This window comes from Mesoplodon mirus, assembly GCF_964341445.2.
Source record: "Mesoplodon mirus genome assembly, chromosome: 2".
NCBI lineage: Eukaryota > Metazoa > Chordata > Mammalia > Artiodactyla > Ziphiidae > Mesoplodon > Mesoplodon mirus.
Window position 1 is genome coordinate 213,619,683 of NC_138977.1, and position 21,657 is coordinate 213,641,339.

A 21,657-nucleotide genomic window follows, 5' to 3' on the forward strand; every position below is an offset into this window, starting at 1 on the left:
CTGGGAGTAGTTTCTTAGGAGGACTCAGTTTGGAGAAATTCACAAGATTTCCCTGTCCTTTTTAAGGAGGAGGAGGCTGCGGAGGAGGAGGTCTGTCTGGAATGTGTTGGCTCATCTTGCTGTTTCCATTTTCCTTGTCTTTTGAGAAAGCCAGAATATAAATTTCTAGTCAAAGTTGCCCATCCTGTTGGCTGCACTTTATGAGTTATTGTTGCTGAATGATGGGGAGCTGTCCGTCAGCGGGGAAGGAACTTGCAGTTTACTTAAGAAATTGCATGTGTGACAAAGGCAGCTGCCCGAGTGTGGTGGTCCACGTGAATAGAGGGAGGGAAGGCAATTAGGGGGCTGTGTTGGGGCTTTTTACTTGTCAAACTGGAGCCTCATTGCTTTTGTTACCTCCATGTAAAGGGAAATGGCAGGGTTTTGTTTTGGTATTAAGGGCCTTCCTTAAAGCTTGCTGCCTGACACTTACACAGGAAGGCCGGATAAGTCCAGAAAGAGGGGCCACGGAGCAGTATTTTAAAAGAGAAGAGGAAGAAAATTAAGAAGCCTCACTTTTTTGTTATCTTGAAGCCCTTCCAGCCCTTGTGTTTTTTTGTGGAAGGGGGTATGGTGGGTGGGGGCCTGGCTCGAGGGTTATTAACTTGTCTGGTATATTAACAGATTGCTTAAAGACCAACATCATGAAAACAGCCCTGTGGGTTTGCAGATAAACAGCTGGGCAGTCGAGTCGGTAAATTAAAAACATCTCCTGTACGTTAGGTGTCTCACGCCAGAAGAGACCGAATCTTTGCCACCGGTCTTGCTTCAAGCAAGACAGGGCCGGGATCCCATGTGGCAGTAAGGGTGTTTTCTTACCTGCATGCAAATCAGAGTTGTGTGTTTGCTTTTGAAGAGGGCGAAATGATTTAATTAACACTTGGGGTGGGAAAGGACCTGAAAGGTCTTCTGGGTGACTTCTGTCCTCTGCAACTTTCTTGTGTCGTTAACCCCCTCCTGGAGCAGACACCCTCCCACACTCCCCTCCTTCATGGAAAAGAGGATGATTTCAGGCCTATGATGTCTGAGTCTCTCAACTCCAACTAAGTTAAGCCCACACACATGTACCCGGCCCTGGAACCTAGGAGAGACCCCAGAAAAGTAAGTCGGGTTGGTGGGACTCAGGGATTGCCTTTTCTCTTTTCTCTTTTCTCCTCCTCTCCCTCTCTCCTCTCCCTCTCCCTCCCTCTTTCTCTCTCCCTCCGTCTCATTCTGGGGAAGCTCACAAAACTCACAATCAAAAAAGCGAGTCAGCCTTCAGACTACTGGAATGCCAGTGAACACAGGAAGCTTCCGTCCTTCTGCTTCCAGAGAGGTCAGTTGAAAATCTTTCAGGCACAGTCTGTTACTCTGGAAGGAAAAGAGGGGTGTGTACGCGTGGCTGGCAAGGCCCTACCAAGTGTCACTCCCGTGTCACTGTGACAGGAAAATACACTTTCCCCCTCCCTCCCCCTCTCCCATGGCAGCCCTCTCCCTAAGAAATTTGTTTTGAGGGATTTGACAATCTTGCAGATAAAGTGCCTGCCTGCTGCATTCGGTTGATCATTTTCCCTCACGGCTGACCGTAATTTCTTAGCTACTCTTAGCGGTGGTTCTGTCCCTGCTGCCCAAGGTAACCGGTGAGGGAGGGGAAGTCTGCTTAGTACCCTGAGCTGGCTGGGGAAGATGGGCCTTCCCGCTTCCTTCACGGATTTCCTAGTGGTACAGAGTAGAAACTAGGAGCAGTTTCTTTTCATTAACTTTTTAAAAATTTAATCTGCAACCAGTCGAACTAGATTATTTGGTTTCTTTTGTTTTATTTTGTTTTTGGTTTCTGAGGCATGTGTGTGGAAAGGGAAGAATCAACAAAATAACCGCAGGCATTGTGAGCGAGAACTTGCAGCGTTCTGACTACCCCAGGGCAGAAATTGGGAGCCATCTCCATCTTTTAAGATGCTTTTTTTCAGCTCTTTAAGTGAAAGGAATAAAGGGAGGGGAAGCTGGGAGGAAGAAGAAAAGTGAGAAAAGCAATAAGGGAGGAGAAAAAAAGCGGGCCCAGTCCCATCTTGAAGGTACAGAGAAAGTTTTTTTTGAGGTGGAGAGAAAGAAAACCAAAGCTATTATGTACCCTAGGGATACCATCTTAGTGGGAATGGAAGATTTGAGTGGGAAGGGAGGCACGGTGGCCTCTGGGCTTACTCTCTTCCACCAGTTGGGCAGTTGGCACCTCAATTTGAATTGCTGGGTGAGTAGTGGGGGGTGTGTGTGTGTGTGTGTGTGTGTGTGTGTGTGTGTGTGTTCGTGTCCTTGCTTATGGTCTTGACCATTAAACCTTTGTGCTTTTTTTTTTTTAAATTCAGACAGTGGGAAGGAAAAACAAGACAAGAATAAATGGTCACCTCAAGCTGTGCTCTTTCACTGTGTACTTTTCGTAGTGGTTTTTGGGGGAGGGGGGAAAGGGTTAAAGGAAAAAAAAAAGATGGGGAGGAGAGAAAGCTTGACTTTCATCACAATCCTTATGGTTCTATAGCGATGCAGACCTGGCTCCCCAAGTGCAAGCGAGCTGGAATCTGGAAAAGGGCGGTGGGATTTGGGATTTCTTCTAACAAGTGATTTTTTTTCCGCTTCACCCACCAGGGTGGGCTCCACTGGAAGAAAGAGAAGGAAAAATGACATGCCCTCATAGAGGAGCATACTTTGGAAGCTTGAGACATTTTTGAGCAATAAGGCTTTTCCAGTAGCAGGGCTTATGTAAACTGTGTATTGTGGTTTCATATTTAATGCTAACTTTGTGTTGCTATGTCTTTGGTTGTATTTATTTTCAATCTCCAAATTTAGATGCTGCTGGCCTTTTAGGGCTCCAGTCTTGCTTGCGGTGTTTGTATTTTGTAAACTTAATATAAAATGTGTTTTGGAAACCTGAGCAAGAGACTGATGACAGCCTATTGTGCTGTTAATGATTAGGAAGAAGGCGCTTTTGCAATACCAATTTGGGGCTTAGAATACTTGATACTCTTTTCAACTCTTGGGTCAAATCCTTTGCCACAAGCTGTTAAGGGCATTCTCCTGAATTCAGAGGAGATTCCTTAATTGTCTTTATTATTGCTTTTGTTATTATTTTGTTGTTGTTAAATGGCCAAACGGAAACATTTGCAGTGGTCAGTCAGCTCTTAGATCCCATATTTGGGGGAAGAAGGAATGAAATATACTACACACTGTAAGAGTCCTTGTGTTTTCAAAATTATGAATTAAAATCCTATATGTCATGTTGAACTATCAAGGTGGTAGATAGTTCTCTAGTTGAGCATGAAGGAATGACGGATGTATGTCTTGGTTTTCCTTTCTGGTTCTGTGCAACTTTCTAGTTCAGTGTACGGTTGTGTAGACTGTCAAGAACTGTGGCGAAGAGAGTGCAGGCTGGTACTGCAAGTGTATAAATTGTGTTGCCACAAATTTCCCACCCAGCACAGCCTCCCGTTTGCAGATTCCTGAAAGGTTCCAGACCTTTGTTTACTCAAATTACTTGGGTTACTTCATAGCAGTCCTGCCGCTCTGGGGATGGGGAAACCTCCATTCTTTATAGCTTATGGGAAGGGAGTTCCTCTGAAAGGGTAAATTCCCGACTCTGATGATACAGATATTATGACCTTTGTATTGTCACAACAGGTTGCTGCCTCCGTGTTTTCTGGAAGCAGCAGAGCCTGCAGCCTTGTATTTTTAGGGAAACCCCCCCCTTTGTGGTTTGGGGATGGTGGAGGCCTGGTTGAGCTATGTCATGGAATTCTTTCCTTCTGCAATATTTTGGAATGTGATGAAATCCTGACATGCCCTCCAGATTACATACTTCTGCACGCATTTGAAGGCTTTTTTTTTTTTTTTTTTAAGCGAACTTTGCCTGGGTCATTCCCATGTTACCTTAAACTTTCGACAGCTGCCTTCAGAGGGGGTAGCGGTGTTGTGTTCCCCTCACCACACTGCCTTTCCGTGTCCTTGTACATGTATCATTTATGGAGGCTATAGATGTCTGTTAAAGAATGCCCATGTTTGGGACACTAACGGGGCAAAATAGAGCAGAAGAATGCAGTTTTGCCTTTGCTTTCATCTTCTCTTTAGTCTCTCTTTGCTGAATTCCTGCCAAATCCGAGGTTTGGCCATTTGTATCCGTGGGCCCCGTGAAAATGTCCATCCCTCCTCTCGGTTCACCTGCTTGTTACTAGAGAGAAATCTACCTGCTCTCGGAAGGAAACTTATCAGACTCATGTAACAGGCATGGTTTTCAAATACCATCTAGATTGGAAAGTTAGGCACAGGGTGTTTAAGAAATACGAAAGACATTTTTATACAGCTGTTCATTATAAATAAATTAGAAAGGTGGTATCAGATTTTGTTCACTGCTTCTTTCTTGAAATCCCCAGGATGTAATAACCATTATGTACTTAAAACTTATTCTAAATCAAAATTGGTGATTTCCTTTCCATCTTATTTAGGAATCCCTAGATTTGGGGTTGTTGTGTTTGCGGGGGGAGATGGTCTGGAAATCATTATTTTTTTTTTAAGTTGTTTTAAGTTTGAGCTTTTGGATTTCTTCATTTGGAATAGGTTAGTTTTATTCCTGGCTCTGTTTTGAAAATCGGCTCTCCTAGAAACAGCTGTACTCTCTTACCCGCGTCCCAAACATTCCCTGCAAACTCTGACACTTAACAAGATTGATTATGCTAACGCTAATCATTTAATGCCCAAGTAGTAGAAAAATATCTTGCGGGAGGGTGGAGGTTGCCTTTCCTGGGGAATTACTTCAGGGTGGAGCGGCTGGTCCTCATCTCTGAGACCTGGTGGAGGATTAGGATGGTCAGAGGGCCCCCTTGTGCTGCCGTACCCCCTCACTCCCCTCCGGGATCCTGTGGCAGGCAGGAAAGAAACCCTGGGAACTCACTGGTCAGGGGCGAGCCTGGACCGGGCGGGCCAAGACTTAAGCTGGCAAGTGCTTTAAAGGTTAGTTGGGGGAAGCACAATGGGATGCTTTCTTTTTATTGGAAAATAAATGAGAATGAGTGGAAATGAATTATTTTTAATGAACTTAACTGGAAGTAATTGTTCAAGAGCCTGTGAAAGCACAGCTTTGCTGGGTCGGGCCTTGGCTGTGATGTTCACAAAGCCAGGCAGCCCGGAGCACATCTTTATTTTCTAGGTTTAAATGGTCTCCTTCATGTGTCCACTCCCCACCCTAACACCTCCAGCCCCTCTCCCACCCTCCCCTCCCCCTTTTGGGGGATTGAGAAAAGGTCATTAAGAAATGCTGAATTGGACCCCTTAGACCCTTAATGCTTGGCAATCTGTTTGGTATGTTACCCGCCGGGTTGTTATATTATAGAAGGGGCAAAACAAACAAACAGACAAACAACCCCCCCCCATCCCAAACGACCCAAAAAAGGCCAAGAGCTTAGGATGGTTTGTGTTAGCTCTATGTATATGCATGTGTGTGTGAGAACGTGGATGAAAATTGGCTGCACATTTATTCTCTCCCTGCCTGCCCTGTTCAGTCATTTCCCTGCACGAGGAACTTTAATGCCTGTGTGAGTACAGGAGGAACTGTGAGTCGGCAGAATTTCATAGACGGCTGGGAGAATCTTCTCTCTCCCTCTTCTTGCTGTCTAAATGGATTTGATTCCAGAGAAAGAAGGGTTGCGGCGGGGAGGGAAAAGAAGTCGGCCGTTGATAATTCACAAAACAAACAAGCAGCACCCTGAGTGTCAGGCTCTGGTGGTTGTAGAAGCTGTAACTTTGCAGCCTTATGCGCACAGGATTCAGGCCAGGTGACGCAGGCTGGGTGATGCGGGGTGATACAGGCTATAGTCGCAGAATGGGTGTTTCTTTTTTGCGTCTCATAGGTAGACCTCCTTTCTCTTAACCACCTCATTTCTTCAAGCAAACCTTTCTCGGTGTTATTTATTATTTCCAACAGGCAGTGCTGTAGCCATCAGTAGAAGTCTTGCCCAGGGAGACAGTGCCCCCTTAGCTGGGGGCAAGGCCTTAGAGTGGAGCAGCGCCCAACCATGAACAGCCCCTGCACTAGGTGGGTCCTCGCTGGCTGGGCTCCGGACAGCTGTGAGGGGAGAGGGCCAGAGTAAAGGGTGGAAAGCAGCCCTTCAGGCCGTGGTGGATGTCCGCCCGCCACCCTCCCCCTCTGTGCACGCAGGAGGTTTAGGGGATACAGCAGCGAGATCCTCAGCAGATAAATGAGGCTGTGCCCACCGGCCTGGATACAGACTCCTCCCTGACGTCATCATCCCAGTAACGGAAGTGGCTACTCCTTGTGGATGGCAGTCAGTGGGTTGTTTAGGCAGGAAGGTTACCGTCGCTGACCCTTCCACTCTGGTTCATAGCCCAAAAAAATAGGACTAGTTGAGTCAACAGGGGATTGTTGATGAGGAAGAAACAGCCTCTCCTGGTCCCAGCCCCTCCTCCTCATCTGTGCTCCGTGACTCCAGTGAGTAGCAGCGTCTGTTGACCTTGGTGCAGCCATAGTAAGTGGCGTCTGGAAAAAAGTGCACAGAGATGGGCCATAAACCCATTTTTCAGTGTAAACCTTGAGTGAACGGTGTCCCTTCCTGATGCTGATTTCAGACCCTGGGAGGGCCGGTCATCTAAGACTCTGGAGACCCTTCATATCCACCCTGGGGAGGGGAGAAGGCTGACAAATGCTCCTCTGTGCTGCTTTTGTTTTATTGTGCTGGCCCCGTAAAGGCGCTTTCTGGCCCCATTTTTCTTCTTCAGAAAGGGAGAGCCATAGGGGAGTATTGAAGAGGAAGGCTGCCACCCGAGAGGCCAGGGCTCGCAATGGCTCTATTTGTTTTCAATGTCTGTTGATTAATAGGTTGCGGGGTGAATGGCGAGCTTTCATTCCCTCTGGGTTCCCCACAGTTAGAGAAGGTGGAGGGGTTGGGGTGAGAGGAGGGCCGGCAGGGGGATCTAGAAGGGGCTGAATCACTCTTTCACTTGCCGGGTTCCCGATCGAGGGCAACATTGGGTGGACGGGGTGTGTGGGCGCTCGGGCGATGAGGGTGGCACGGCCAGAACACCGGGCTTAAGGGTTCTCGAGGGGTCAAAGGTCAGCCACAGGGGGTGCCCCCTCCCCACTCCTCCCACTGCAGTAGGATGAATACTTTGGGTGGAAAGGCTTTGTGCGCTTTGAGGGCTGTTAAAGGACCTTTTCTTTCTAATTTCACTATTCAGTGCTCAAAACCTATAGGGCTTGATGAACAGAACCGGGGGAGAAGTGAGTAACAGCCATCCCTCCAGGTAGAAAACATAAAGCCTCAATAATTTAAAGTCAGATGAGGATTTTGGTTCCTTTTAAATAGATAACGTTTACTTCATTTAATAAGTTCGGGTTTTTAGCTGACTTTTTCTTTTCTGCCAGAACTGACCACGTCTATCACCAGAATCCTGCTGGGCCCTGATATCGCTTGTGTCTGTATTTGAGAAGCAGAAACATGCCACTAAATGTTTTACACCCCTCCCTCCATAATCCGCCACATGGTGTAAAAATCCCTGCTCAGAATGCCTCGTGCTCCATAGCCAGGGTGTGCCTGGCTGAGGTGGGGAGCCCTGAGCTACTCCTAATTGGGGGAAGGACGGCGGGAACATTGTGTGCTGAACTGGTCTAGGTTCCAGAGACTGGCAGGTGGGAGTATGGAGGACAGATCCCCTTACGAGTCCTGAAGCATCTGCGTCCAGCTGGGAAGGCTGGCCCAGGCTGGGCTTACTGGGTTCAGCTCACCACCCCACCTGGCAGTGAACCCGTCTCCGCAGCCACAGCAGCAGGAAGTAGAGTGAGACAGGTGAGCTCGCAAAGCCTGTGACCTGGGACAGGTTTCCTCACCTGCTGGGTGAGCTAATAACAAATGCAACTACTTCATAGGTTTCTTTGTGAGGACTGAATAAAGTCTGTCACACTCAACACAGGCTCCATGAGCTGTGGCAGCTGTGAGCCGCGCTGGTGTGAGCCAGGGAGGTCTCGGTCAGAGGGCTGTCTAGGCAAGGGGTCCTGAGTGGCGCTCTGGGTGAGTTTCAGGCGCCGGTGGTCCTGGTGTGTATGGGCAACTGTGGCCTAACTCCCTGACCTTGTGTGGACTATTTTAGGAACGTTTGCTGTTTTTTGTGGCTCAGAGATTCCCAGTGCTCATCGTGTTCTTTCAGGCTTAACTAGCAGCAGCTTAAGCTCTCCATGCAGCCTCCCATGATTGCCACTCTCACAACCTTGAACTTGAGTCAGCTGTCCCTGGAGGTAATGATTTCACACCCCTGGGTAGTTTTGAAGACATATTTAATATTTAGATAAAGCGCTTGCCTAAGAGGCACCTAGTTTTATGTTACAGTTGTTTGCCTTGAACACTGGACTCTGTAGAAAGATAAAAGAGGGAGGAGATACTTATTTCAGCCTGTTTACCCCACCAACATTCCCAGCAGACATTGTAGCTTTTACTTAGATTTCCTGGATGCATTTCTGGAAGGTTTTCCATGTCCCTCGCAAAAGGTACTTTTCACATCAGAATTTTCCTAGGTTTGTACAGTTCTGAACACCATCCTTAAAGACCTCTTTAAAGAAGTGGGAGCTGTTCATAACGAAGGGGAAAGTCTAAGGGACATTTCGTATTTGGGTGGTTGTTCCGTGTTTCATTTATATCAGCTCCTACTTCGAGGCCCTCCCCCTGATTCTGGAAGGACCTTGGTTGTCATCGGCTATTCTTATTTAACCTTCAACTCTTCTGTGACGGTGTTATTTATTAGCATATTAAAGTGATGGTTTTTCTCAAAAGACATAATAAAATATACTTATGGGCCAAACATCACATTTTTAAGAAGGGCGTGCACCTGAGGGAGGGTGGCCGCAGGACATCCGTGTACTCTTGCCCCGCCGTGCACATCTGTGCCTTTGCAGTACGGGGTGCGGTCTGTGACTGCGTTGCCCCCTGTGACTTTACTGACAAGAGACCGGAGGGGTAGCAGACGTCACCTTCACTGTGCCCTCGTTGTTAGTATTCATTGGACTGTAGTTTTCAAAGCTTCTTTGCACGGCATGTGTGGACGTGCCAGGCACTGTGCTAATACGCACTTTACAGGCATGATCTCTTTTAATTTTCACAACAACCCTATTCGGTAGACAGAGTTCTCATCCGGAGTAAATTTACACAGAAACGAAGGCCCGTGAGAGGTTACACTGCTGGACTGAAGTAGGATTTAAACCCGAGTCTTCCTGGAATTCTCAGACTTCACTCTTGGTCACCGTGTGCAAGCCAGTGGGCTCTAAAACCATTTTTTAAAGACGCTGTTATAACAAGGTGTTGGACTGAATGGTTTCTGAAGTGATCTCCACCCCCCCAGCTCTGCTCTGTGATTCTGAGTAGATGCCATTTAAGAGCAGCAACATTTACTGAAATGAATCTGTGAGGCCGGCTCCATCTGTCCTTCTCTTCCTCTGATGCTTACTGTTGCAGTTTGGTGGTTCTTATGCAGTTTATGAGAGTGTGCTCCCCACTCCCACAGGCTGGGCATTACAGGGGACACAGAGGTCTGCAATACATCATCTTTGTCCTTCAGGGACTTAGCTATGGTGGCACCAAGAAAGGTTATTGCGACCCCAGCAGCGGACATAATATGGTGCAGACAGAAAGGACTGTGGGGATCTGAGGCTGGAGAGACATGGGCATTTTCTAGAAGGATGTCCTCCCATCATAAAAGCAGTCCAGGTACAGGCAGGTTCAGTGGGAGTGGCCATTAGACCCTGGTTTCTACATGTATGACTGCGTCTCCCTGCGCTTGCTTAGGAACCAGCCAGCCTGGAGAGCCGTGTGGTTGTATTGTTTCTAGGGACTTGCCTGTCATGCAGTCACATCAGAAAAGAGTTCCGTGTCCCAGTGGGACCTGCATCCCCCCATCCCAAAGCCAGGCAGCAGTTAAAACTTCAGATCCCTTTACCCTCCTCTGACCACCCCTCCCCCATGCTACAGAGTTTTGACTGAACAGGGAGAGACTAATTGGCTAGTAGGCTGAGATGTGCAAAATAATATGAGAGTGAAGGCAGCCAGAACAGGTGTCCAGCTTTTGTCAGAATCCCCTTTATACATGTATCTAACAGGAAGAGGGAGAATTCTTCTCACATACCTGTGAGCTTCACTGTTGCCCAAATGCTATCTTCATCCTTCAGTGGACAGGCAGAGAAAGAGGGTCTCCCCAGCGTTTCCTGCTTGGAAGACAGCCATGGACTATGCACTTCTGAACCGCAAACAGAACCGTGCCATCGGGCAGCTTCTCCCGAACAACAAAAATAACAGTAATAATAAGCCACCATTCCTGTGCTTACCATGTGGCAGGTTTTGTACTAAGCCCTTTCCATGGATTCTGGCAGAACTAGAACACAGTTCATGACCAGGACTCAAGTCTCTTGACGTTGGTGCTTGTCTGGGATCTCGTGGTTCTCTGGTCTAGGGGTCATGGCTAAACAGAAGAGACACCTGTGGTACTCCGTAGGCAGACCCAAGACGCCTGGGTCCTGAGCCCAGACCTACCGAATCAGACCCCTCCTGAGAGATTTCTTAGTATCAGGAATCCAAGTTCGTGATAAGCATCCTGAGAGATGCTTGACTCGACCAGAGCTGGGGAATGCAAGTCTCACTGCCCTTTTCCCATCACAGGTTTATATACTTGCTTTCTTCCACTGCTTGCGGTGGTCTCGTTCCCTGGAAGTCCTTCCAAACTCCTAAGTGACGATCTTCCCTCCCTTGGGCTATCTGTGGTTCTTCCCACGGGTCCCACAGTTTCTCCACACTTATTTTAAACTGTCTGGAACTGGTCTGCTTTCTTTTCTTTTTTTAAAATAAATAAATTTATTTATTTATTTTTGGCTGCGTTGGGTCTTTGTTACTGCACACGGGCTTTGTCTAGTTGCGGCGAGCGGGGGCCACTCTTCGTTGTGGTTCATGGCTTCTCACTGCGGTGGCTTCTTGTTGCGGAGCATGGGCTCTAGGCGCACGGGCTTCAGTAGTTGCAGCTCGCGGGCTCTAGAGCGCAGACTCAGTAGTTGTGGCGCACGGGCTTAGTTGCTGTGTGGCATGTGGGATTTTCCCGGACCAGGGCTCGAATCCATGTCCCCTGCATTGGCAGGCGGATTCTTTTTTTTTTTTTTTTTTAACTTATTTATTTTATTTTTGGCTGCATTGGGTTTTCGTTACAGTGCACGGGCTTCTCACTGCGGCGGCTTCTCTTATTGCGGAGCACAGGTTCTAGGCTGGCGGGCTTCAGTAGTTGTGGCTCGCGGGCTCTAGAGCGCAGGCTCAGTAGTTGTGGCGCACAGGCTTAGTTGTTGCATGGCATGTGGGATCTTCCCAACCAGGGCTCGAACCCGTGTCCCCTGCATTGGCAGGCGGATTCTTAACCACTGCACCACCAGGGAAGCCCTGGTCTGCTTTCTTTCATTTCAACGGGTGTGTGTCTTTCCAACCAGATAGAAAACTTCTAGAAGGCAGCAACTGTCATTTTCCTTTCCTCCTAATGGTCTCCACTCCATCTGATATGTTTTGTCTCTTGCTGTTTTCCCTCTCCACCCCAGCACACAGTGAGAGCTTATTTGTTGGTTACTTTTCAAGTTGTCCGAAACAGAAATGGTTCCTAAAAGACTCCTCAGTGCATGACCATGAGATGCTGGCACTGGCCTTGGAGTGGCTGACCTTCACTCAGCTGACTTGGGCCACGTCCACACCTTCATAGCTGCTGACGAAGGACGTGGTACTGGGTGCTTTTAATTTCGATGTTGTGATTGCAAAATGATAGCTCACGATACAAGGCTCCCATGAGCCACGAGCTACCGTCTTTCTCTGAAAGTGTCCAGTTGTTTATAGGAATCATTAAACTCGGCTGTTGGACGTGTTGGCTTCTTTTTCTGTGTTTTTTTTCCGGGAGCATTTAGGAAAGCCATATTTTTCTTTCCAAACATACCCATGAAAAAGTTAGAAGCGCCTTTTAAAATGCCCTCCCCACAATGAACTGTGGTAAGAAATACTCTTACTATATCACACCCCTTCTTTCTTCACCCATTAAAAAAAAAAAAAAAGGACAAGAAGAAAAACAGAGAACTCACTGCTTGGTGGTCCCTGAACTCAAGAGGCGCTAGTGGGCAGCACTGGAACCTTCCTTCTTTTCTTTTAATGCAATTCCTTTTCCTTGATGTTAATGCAAGTTGTGCCTTCCTAAAAGTAATAAAAGGAAATGAAGACACGTTCTAAAATGAAACTTGACTCTAATCCATTCATCATCTAATACTAGCCTCTTTATCTTTGCTGGTACCTAATCTGGTTAAATGTCCCTGTTGTAGGATTTTAGTGAAAATCCTCTATTGGGAATAGGGTTTTTTGCAATTGGATTACTCTCGGTAAATGGCCCAGTAGTTCGCTTGTCTCAGCTTAAGTTTTTCTTTGTGATCTTGCTGGGCTGAGTTATAGCTGTCTCATAGTGGGCCGGGGAGGGGGTGGTGGAGCCTGGGGTGGGGGAAGGAGCAGAAGATAGTTTGGGAAGGTCTGGTCATTGCAACTAGGAAAATCTTTAAAATGGTTTTCTTTTTCTTTTTTTCTCCTTTTCTCCACCTAGCAGCTCTTCCCAAACGTAAAAAGGCCTTGTACTTTGTTTTCTAGAATTGCCCATTTCTAAAATGCGTACATACCTTTTATTAGCCCAATTCATCATCATCCAGTTAATTTGTTAGCATTCCCCCGGACTTCCTAATGAGATTCCTAATGAACCTGGGCTGCTGTAATATGCATAAAATATGCAGGTGCTCGCCTGGCAGTTTAGAGCTTTCTGGTAAAGTTCACACTCCCAACCAAACCATGAGTGAGGCTTTTCATCCTGGCTGTCTGTAAAGGATTGTAGTTTGCCCACTGGTTCTAAGGGGCCAGGAGGGGTTCAGAGCCTGGGGTGGTGGATAAGGAGGCTGGGTGGATGGGATTAGGGCCCTGCCAGGTTTCTTGTAACCAAGGGTTTCCCTAGCTGGTTTTCCTAGCCGGTCCCCTGTGAAGCCTGCCTGCCTCCTGAAGGTCCCTCCCGTGGGCCCTGGGGTAGGAGATCCCCGCCACCTGCAGGAACACAGTAGGAAGCCAGGCCCAGGGGGGAGGTAAAGACTGAGGCGCACCTACCCAGAGAGCTGAATCACAGCTGTCTGTTATTTTAGGACATGGACCAGGGCGGTGGGCGGAGTTGACTGCATCTTACAAAGTCCAGGTTGGGAGGGTGTGGGGAGTGGTCAGGGCATCCTGAGGGTCGGGAGTCCTGGGCTGTCGGAACTGGCGTGACGGTGTCCTTCTCTGTTCTTTCCCTCCCCACAGTCGAACAAAGTGCCGGTTGTGCAACACCCTCACCATGTCCACCCTCTCACGCCTCTTATCACATACAGCAATGAACACTTCACGCCGGGAAACCCACCTCCACACTTACCAGCTGACGTAGACCCCAAAACAGGTAGGCTGAGTGCTTGGGTGCAAAGAGAGTGTGCTGGTCCCAGGGCCACCAGAGGACCTGCTGGGGAGGGATGTTGACTTGGGGACTGGCTGCAGTGGTGATGGAGAGGCTCCCGTTCCTCTCCCGGATACTGACAAGGAAGCTCCTCGGGGAGGCCAGAGCCTGGTGAGGGAGTGGATCTCTCCTCCCCTTTGGAGGAGTCCATTTGCAGAGCTAAGGATCTCTTCAGAGCTCCGGGTACACCTGCAGGGGCTGTGTTGGGAACCTGGCTAGGAGTCCCTCGGTGATTCTTAGGAGTGGCTTATAACTCCAAGAGCCTCAAACAGACTCGGAGGCAGTAATAGTTTTGGAGGCATGTCATGGACTCCTCCTCAGCTCCTTGGGAGTGTGAGAGCCCTAACAGCATGTTTCCCTGAAGCCCCAAGTTCCTTGGTGGCTAAGGGACTATAGTCACTTGACGGTGACTTGGTGCAGCCTCTAGAGACCACATCACTGGGTTCTGCATTCTGTTTGCTGATTTCTTTGAGTTCTTCCTCCCCTGAAATATCCTAGGTATTTATTATCAAGCCCGTTTTGCAGATGGGAAGACCCAAGTCCAACATGGTTTCCTCATTGCATCACGGAACAACCAATAGCGTCTCAGGCAGAAGATGCCACATTACTCCAGCTTTTATACTTGTCCCTCCTTTCCATCCCACGTGCTTTTTCCCTGAAGAGGAGAGAGGGAGAAGGCGAGGTTACGTATAGCTCCCCTGCAACAAGATATAAAACAAGGTGGGGTGGTCTTGGGAGAACAGCTAAGGCCAAGGGTGTATCTTTCTGGCTGGGCGATGCACTGGCTGGGGTTGGTTTCTCTTCTCAACTAGTTAATTAGAAGGATGGATTCAGAATGGCTATTCCCATGTCACTTTGTCGGAGGGAATTGTTTGGTGGTGAGCTGAGGTAGACTGCCTGTTCAGGCCGCCTTGGCTGCTCCTGAATGAAGCCACACATTAGCTGGCTTTCACCAGCTTCTGAGCCCCCTTTGTGCTCGTGGGGGACCGAGCCTGGTGCTTGGACGGCTGGAGGAGGCTGCCAGCCGGCCCCAGGCTCCACGAGTGAATGGCAGCTTCAACGTCTCATTTAAATAATGGTAGTACAGGGAATAGCTTTTAAATGGTTATCGTAAAGCATATGATTAACGTCTGCGGACTGTTTACTTTTCCTCTGCGAATGTTCTTTCAAGTGTGCGAATGGCTTGGTGTAGGGTCCAAGCCCAGCTAATCTGTTTGGTTTTTGTAATAGAGAGAAAGCAATGTCTGCATGAAAATGTCACCCAGGGAGGCTTAATTTACAGATTAAAAGCTTCCTGAAAGAATTTAAAAAAAAATGAAATAGTTTTCATCCGCGAACACGCAGCTCATGCCCTTCAATACTGTTTTAATTCTGAGGAATTGTTCGTTTTGCTTCCCACTTGAGCTGCGTAGATCTGCTCCTCTGGGTCCAAATTGCTCCCAGCCCTCTTGATTTCTAAGGATTGATTGCAGGATGTGTTCCTGTGGAATTAATAACTGTGCGGTGGCACAGACCTTCAGAACTCACTCCTCAGCCCCCATGGTCCAGCGGTACCCAGTCAGCGGGTGGGTTAACTCACGCAGGTGACTTGGTCCTCTAGAAAACCAGGCTCTAGAACTGAGTGTACCAGGCCTCCAACATCTCCTGGTCTGTTCAGTTCAGATTCTGCCTTGGATAATAATGCCAAGGCATTGTGTGAGTTTCTCCTACAGCTCATCTTCAAAGTGGACTTGGACACATTTAAACAGAATTAACTTTTTTGAAAGAAGGCAAGGGTAACCTTTCAAAAGCCATAACTCAAAAAGTATATTAGAAACCAGAGGAGTAACTCATGCAGGTAAGTCATTAGAATTAAAAGGAAGGAGGGAAGGGACAAGTTGTGAGGACAAAGGGATTTAATATTACTTGAACCCTACTATGTGCCAACCCCTTTAGATTTCTTTTTTTTTTTTCAATTCAAATAATCATACCAATCACATAAGGCAGAAATACCCAAGCTGGCATTTTCTGAGTTTGTCTGCGTTTAGCCAGTGTATGATCCATCTAGAGTGAGATAAACTTTTCAAGCTGCGGCAGAGGGATAATGAGATGAAACTTACCAACAAGTTCTTAGGATCAGAATCATGCAGAGAACCTCATGCTAGGATTACAGAGGCAATGTCTCCCTTTATCCTTTACCTGTTCCCATCACCTGACAGTTTCTCTTTCCTTCTCTCCCTCTCTTATACCTAAAATTCTGCTTCTTCTCTCAGGAATCCCACGGCCTCCGCACCCTCCAGATATATCTCCGTATTACCCACTGTCGCCCGGCGCCGTAGGACAAATCCCCCATCCGCTAGGATGGTTAGTACCACAGTAAGGAGTTCCATTTTTTAATTTCCTTTTTGTTTCTCACACGGGCACATGCTTATTATTTATTCTGTGCATGTATGTTTGTGTTCGCAGAAGACAGAGTTGGGGAGGGAGGGCCGTGGGTGGGAGGTCATGGGGAAGATGCTTGCTGAAATGCCCTGTGGAAAAGCAGGCAAGTCAGTAGCCATTCAGGTGGATGATGTAAGAAAAAGGCTGTTGGGCTTCCCTGGTGGCGCAGTGGTTGAGAGTCCACCTGCCGATGCGGGGGACATGGGTTCGTGCCCCGGTCCGGGAAGATCCCACATGCCGCAGAGCGGCTGGGCCCATGAGCCATGGCCGCTGAGCCTGCGCGTCCGGAGCCTGTGCTCTGCAACGGGAGAGGCCACAGTAGTGAGAGGCCCGCATACCGCAAAAAAAAAAATTAAAAATTAAAAAAAAAAAAAAGGCTGTTGATACTTGGCGTTCTGAACCCACGGTCCCCAAAGGCCCTAGGTTCTTCTCTGTGAACAAAGGTACCCTTAAGGTACTTTGGGAATTGCAGAAGACCCTGAGGGCTTCTCCCCTGTGAAGCTGATCGTGGCTCTTCTGCAGGTGGCAGCCCAAGCTGGAGTCCTGTCATTGGGTTGAGGCAGCGGGGGGTGGGTACAGACACAGCCTAGTTTTGAAATCTGGGGGTGGGAGTGGGGGGTTATAACTCCACCCCCGCTCCCAACCATCACTCCCAAGATTGACAACCACAGTGGAAATTTGTGTCTATTGAGAAAGCTCCATGTTACTCAACCAGCATCTCTCTGAGAGTCTTTGCATGTTGAGTGCTTCACCTAATTTTGAGGGGAGTGGGCGGGGCAGCCGGAATCCTCACTCCAGCATGTGGGGCCTTCCTGTCAACACTAGGTCCTGGCAGCGCCCAGATCATCAAACTGCCTTTTACAGTTTGTCTTCCTGTCGCCCGGGCTTGCTTTTATAGTACCACCCATTAACCTTCCTTAGTTAACTTTAAAAAATGTGTGTTTTAAAAATCACATAGAAAGGCCTTTAATGTTGTAAGCATACTGTGTGTGTTTGTATGCATGCGTGTAATATGTGCTTTACGATGGTGTGCTTTTGTATATATATTTCTCCATGTTTATCGGTGATCTCTACTCTTTAAAAAACACAGGACAATTTGTTGAATCTTAACAGGAGTAATTCCTGGTAAAATTCTCAAGTTTGGGTCTTAGGCCACTTTTATAGCCTAAGAAGATCCAGTTTTGGAGTGGTTCACCTCCTCCCCTCAGTTCTACCCTGATTTCTCTAGCTGAGCATGTTCTGCACTTTAAAAACAAACAAACAACAAAAAAAACCCATCTTGTATTATACAGTAGCTGTATTAAATACCAACCCTGGGCCGAGTTTCTGTTTATTTTTTGCTCCTTAATTTTGTTAGGGAGGGTGGACATGGATGGGAATGTGTGTCCTATTTCATCTTCAGTGGGTGGGACCATGCCTCCAATAGTCCTCAGTCATCACTTGCCCCATTCAGCTGATGGAGAGAGATTTGAAGGATAGATAAAAAGGAATAGCCAACTCAGACAACCCTCTGTCAGAAAAAGTTGTGTGTCTTTCATGAGGATGCTATTTTGCATGTTGCTGTATTTTTTAATTATTGTAATGAGGTGTGATTGTCTATTGGTTACCCACAATTCTTCTTGGGGACTCTCCCCGCCGGTAACTCTTGTCAACACTTGTTAATTTGACAAAAGGCTACAAATTAAGCTCTGTTAATTTAATGTTTTCTCACCGAGATCTAAATACTGAAAGAGGCCCAAAGCGCAACTGAAGTCCTTTGATTCACTGTACTTTATTTTGGTATAAATTTACATTCATTATTGTTTTCCTTTGGATGTGTAGCCCTCAATTAGTGTGATGGCTCCATTAAAGCAAGCGAGACTTCGCCTTTAATTATTACAACAAAACACCTAGTTTCAGCTTGGGGAGAGGGTCTCTATTGACATAAGCAAAGGTTATAAAATTTAATTAGCCATTCCTATCAGATTTATGGCATTCAAATTGTTCTGTGTTTCTTCCCTTTGATCCTTCCTGTACAATCCCCAAGATTTTTGTTCTGAGAAAATGAGAATAAAGCTTACTGTGCAGAGAGAACTTTTCCTTTTTTCTTCTTTTCCTTTTCCCCACCTCCGCCCCTGTTTGCATACTCTCACTGTGTACCCCCTCTTTGTAGGCAAGGTCAGCCAGTGTACCCCATCACGACAGGAGGATTCCGTCACCCCTACCCCACAGCTCTGACTGTCAACGCTTCCATGTCCAGGTGAGTTCCAAGAAAGAGGGCATTCAACCAAGGCCATGGGTCACTTCTCAGAAAGTTCTCTAGATGCTCCCAGACCATCCAGGGACGACTGCTACATGTAGTTCTAAGGGTATAAGACCCACAGTGCGTTAGGCTTTCCTCCTAGAAAATACTGAAAAATTGCCCTGAACTTCCCAGGTAGATGATGGCAGAATTTCAAGGTTGAATTTCTGAGTCAATATGTTTAAAAAAACAAAACAAAACTTAAGAAGGCAGGAAGAAGTAATTAGGGCATGTAGAGCTTTTTAAAGTGTTACTTCTCTGTTGCCCTAAACCAGGTAAGAAAGGAAAGTGTTCAGGTAAGTTTATTATTATACAAAGAAGAATTTGAGGAAAGGTTATCAGTCTTTTCAAAGCTCCAGACTCTTAAGCATCAATAAGAAAGGACACCCTACTTCCCCCACCAACCCAAACACACCTCTCTCTGAAGTAGCAGTGTCCAGTAGAAATATAAGGTAAGCCTTATATATAGGGAATATACATAGGGGATTTTAAGTTTTCTAGTAGCCACATTTTTTAAAAGGAGGAAAAAAAAAAACCTAGACAATTATTTTTAATGATATATTTTATTTAGCCTAGTAGAATCAAAATATTTTTCATTCTGACATGTTATCACTGTAAAGCAACTATTCATGAGATTTTACCTTTTTTGTATTTAGTTTTTGAAATCTGATGTGTATTTCACACGTATACCATATTTCAGTTTGGCCTGGACACAGTTCAAGTGCTTAGTAGCCACATGTGGCTGGGGGGGGACCACGTTGGCCTGTGTAGCTCTAAATTTTTGAAAGTTAAAAAATCATGCATGTGTACATTCACCTATCTTTCAGCATATAAATGTATATATAATACATACACACATATACCTGCCTATGTGTACCTAGATCTTTCTAATCCCCATGTTCTCCTTTTCCCCCTTCTAATTAATTCTGGCTAATTTTTCAGCAACTGCTAGTTTATTTACAAACTGGTTGGCAGCAGTATGTTTAAGTAGTCACTAATTACTCCTAATGATAGTTTTATTTTCTGTTCATCTGATTTTCAGTCAAGTTAATTACATCGGTGGAGGTTTAGACTTTCCTGATGGGCTGCAACAACTAATCCATTTTGAGGATGGCACCTAATTAAATCAGCATGCATTACATGGCAGAGATGCCATCCCCCAGCCTCTTCCCCCAATCTCTGTAGCCAGCATGAGGACCCAAGACCAGAGGAAGGGTTGGAAAGGCAGGCCAAGATGCCTCTTTTCCTACTTACAAAACAGTGATTTTGGTGGAGGGAAGGGTAAGAACCACAGTCATTAAGAAACACCAACACTAACGTTTGTAATTATGCCGTGGGTATCATGCAGCCCATAAAGATCCATGTCCCGTACGTGATAAATCATCTCAATTTCTAAACCCACACCAGTATCGGTTAGGCGGGAAGATGCTTGTGGGTCGTCTTCTCCAGTGAGAAGAGGAAGGTTATCCTCATTAAATAATGTCATCACAACCTCGCGAAGCCTGGGAACGAATAGGGAGCCTCCCAGGAGGAGAGCTGCTTCTGAGCACCTTATAATCCACAGCTCACCCTCCTCCGAACCAGCATTCACAGAACGCATTGTTTGTCGTGTTTGTTCCTTCGGTGCGTTCCAGAGGTTAAAAGCGGTGCAGTAATCATAGGATAGGGATTGAGGTTAAGCTTATCGATTGAATTATCATTAGGAGGTTAGCCAATGATTTCCAGGTGAGCAGGGGGTGGAGGGAGGAAAGGGACCGGTGGGAGGGAAGTTTAGGGGGCTCGAGGTGCAGGGGGGAGGCGGCCGATTCCCCAGGTAGGCCTTATGAAAGGTAGCGAGTTAAAAAGAGTATACAGCAAATTAAATACATTATTGTGGTAATGGGGCGACAGAAGTATGGGTCTATTATACTTATGGCAGTTATAGGGAATGTAGGCAGCTTGCCCTGTTCCAGAACACCCTTTGATATTCATTCTCTTCAGCAGCGGGGCCAGGGCTTCTCAGCATTAAGTGATGGGTCATTATACTTTAAACACCATGGAGAAGCCTAGATTGGCAATTAAACAGCTCTTGCTGACACTCACTTGTGCCACCCTGTGACCCCCTTTAGATTGAGATGTTGGAGCTCCGGGCCCTCAGCCTGCTAAATTGGCGCAAGGCTCTTCTCCTGACGAGAGCGGGCTCTGAAATCCGCCGGCTTCAAAGGGAGAGAGATCATGTATAAACCATAATGTGGGTGCACCGTGGCTCACAAAAAATAAGGCAGGAAGAGATGAAATGTTACAAGTGCAAGGGGGGAAATGAGAGAATAATGACAAACCTAATGCAGCTCAAAGCAGGCTTGTTGCACAGGAAAATGCATCCCACTGCTCGTGCATGAAATCAAGGCCTGCAGAAGATATCCAGTTAACAGAAACGTGTCAACAGTGAAGGAAGGTGAGAGTGAGGAAGGCAGAAGCCCCTGAGACAGCCAGAAACAAAAATTAGTTGTCCTTAAGAAGTTAAGGTTCATCATTATCTTCTGGCTTGGAGCCATGAAAGCAGATGGGGGGATATAATGAGCGGCTTGGAATTTTTAGGGTGTTTATTGCATTGCATGAAATAGTTGTCTGCAGAAAGGAATTTCTTACACGAAGGTATGCGTATAGCCCATACACACACACATAACACACACACGTCTCTTTCTCTGCTATACATTTCTCAGGTATAGGAATATGTATGTAGGTATGTGAACTTGGAAGTGTTTGGTCTTCATGGCTACACCGGAAATCTTTCCCCACCCCAGAATGTACTCAAACTGTGGTGTCTCCCTGTGGTGTTTGGTGTACACACACACACACACACACACAGAGTGTTTTTATACACCCCCCCCGACCCCCCCCCCCACCCTGTACACATATTCTCATTCAGCAGGAAGGGAACATATGTATTTGAGGAATGTCAAGCCTTTAAAATTCACAGTAAAAGCTGCCGCTCCACCCACCGCTTCACCCAAGGGCTTCGAAGAACACATGTTCTTAACTTATGTTTTCTCAGAGGCCTTCGAGCTCTGGGAAGGAACAGGGTGTAACTTGGGAACCCAAGTGCCTCCCAAGGCTTTACTTTTCATTTTTTGGGGGGCGCGGGATTGGAAGTTCTTTTTTTTCTTTCTCTTATTTTCTCGCTCTTTCTCAGGGTTTTTCTTTTCTTTTTCTTGACACCTTAAAAGAACTCGCATGGTTCTTAATGAAAAAATCATGCCATTGTTACCAAACTTTGATACTGACTTAATTAAACTGGGAAAGGCAGCCATGGGAGAGGGGCCACATCAGGGTAGAAATTCTGAGTCAAATGTCCACTCTGCTTCTGGGCCCCCTTCAAAAATCTACATTATTCA

General features: G+C 46.7%; 1 protein-coding gene across 42 annotated transcripts in view; it reads left to right on the forward strand.

Annotated features, from left to right (window-relative positions):
- Nucleotides 1-21,657, forward strand: part of TCF7L2 (transcription factor 7 like 2) — a 200,535-nt gene that overhangs the window by 161,276 nt on the left and 17,602 nt on the right. For 31 of the 42 annotated variants that reach the window (XM_082611784.1, XM_082611821.1, XM_082611822.1 and 28 more), the window contains 3 exons: nt 13,395-13,527; nt 15,834-15,936; nt 18,155-18,241. In XM_082611784.1, the coding sequence (XP_082467910.1) occupies nt 13,395-13,527; nt 15,834-15,936; nt 18,155-18,241 (323 nt within the window). The remainder of the gene's footprint in view (nt 1-13,394; nt 13,528-15,833; nt 15,937-18,154; nt 18,242-21,657) is intronic. The other 11 variants (XM_082611795.1, XM_082611817.1, XM_082611825.1 and 8 more) reach the window with 1 other exon arrangement.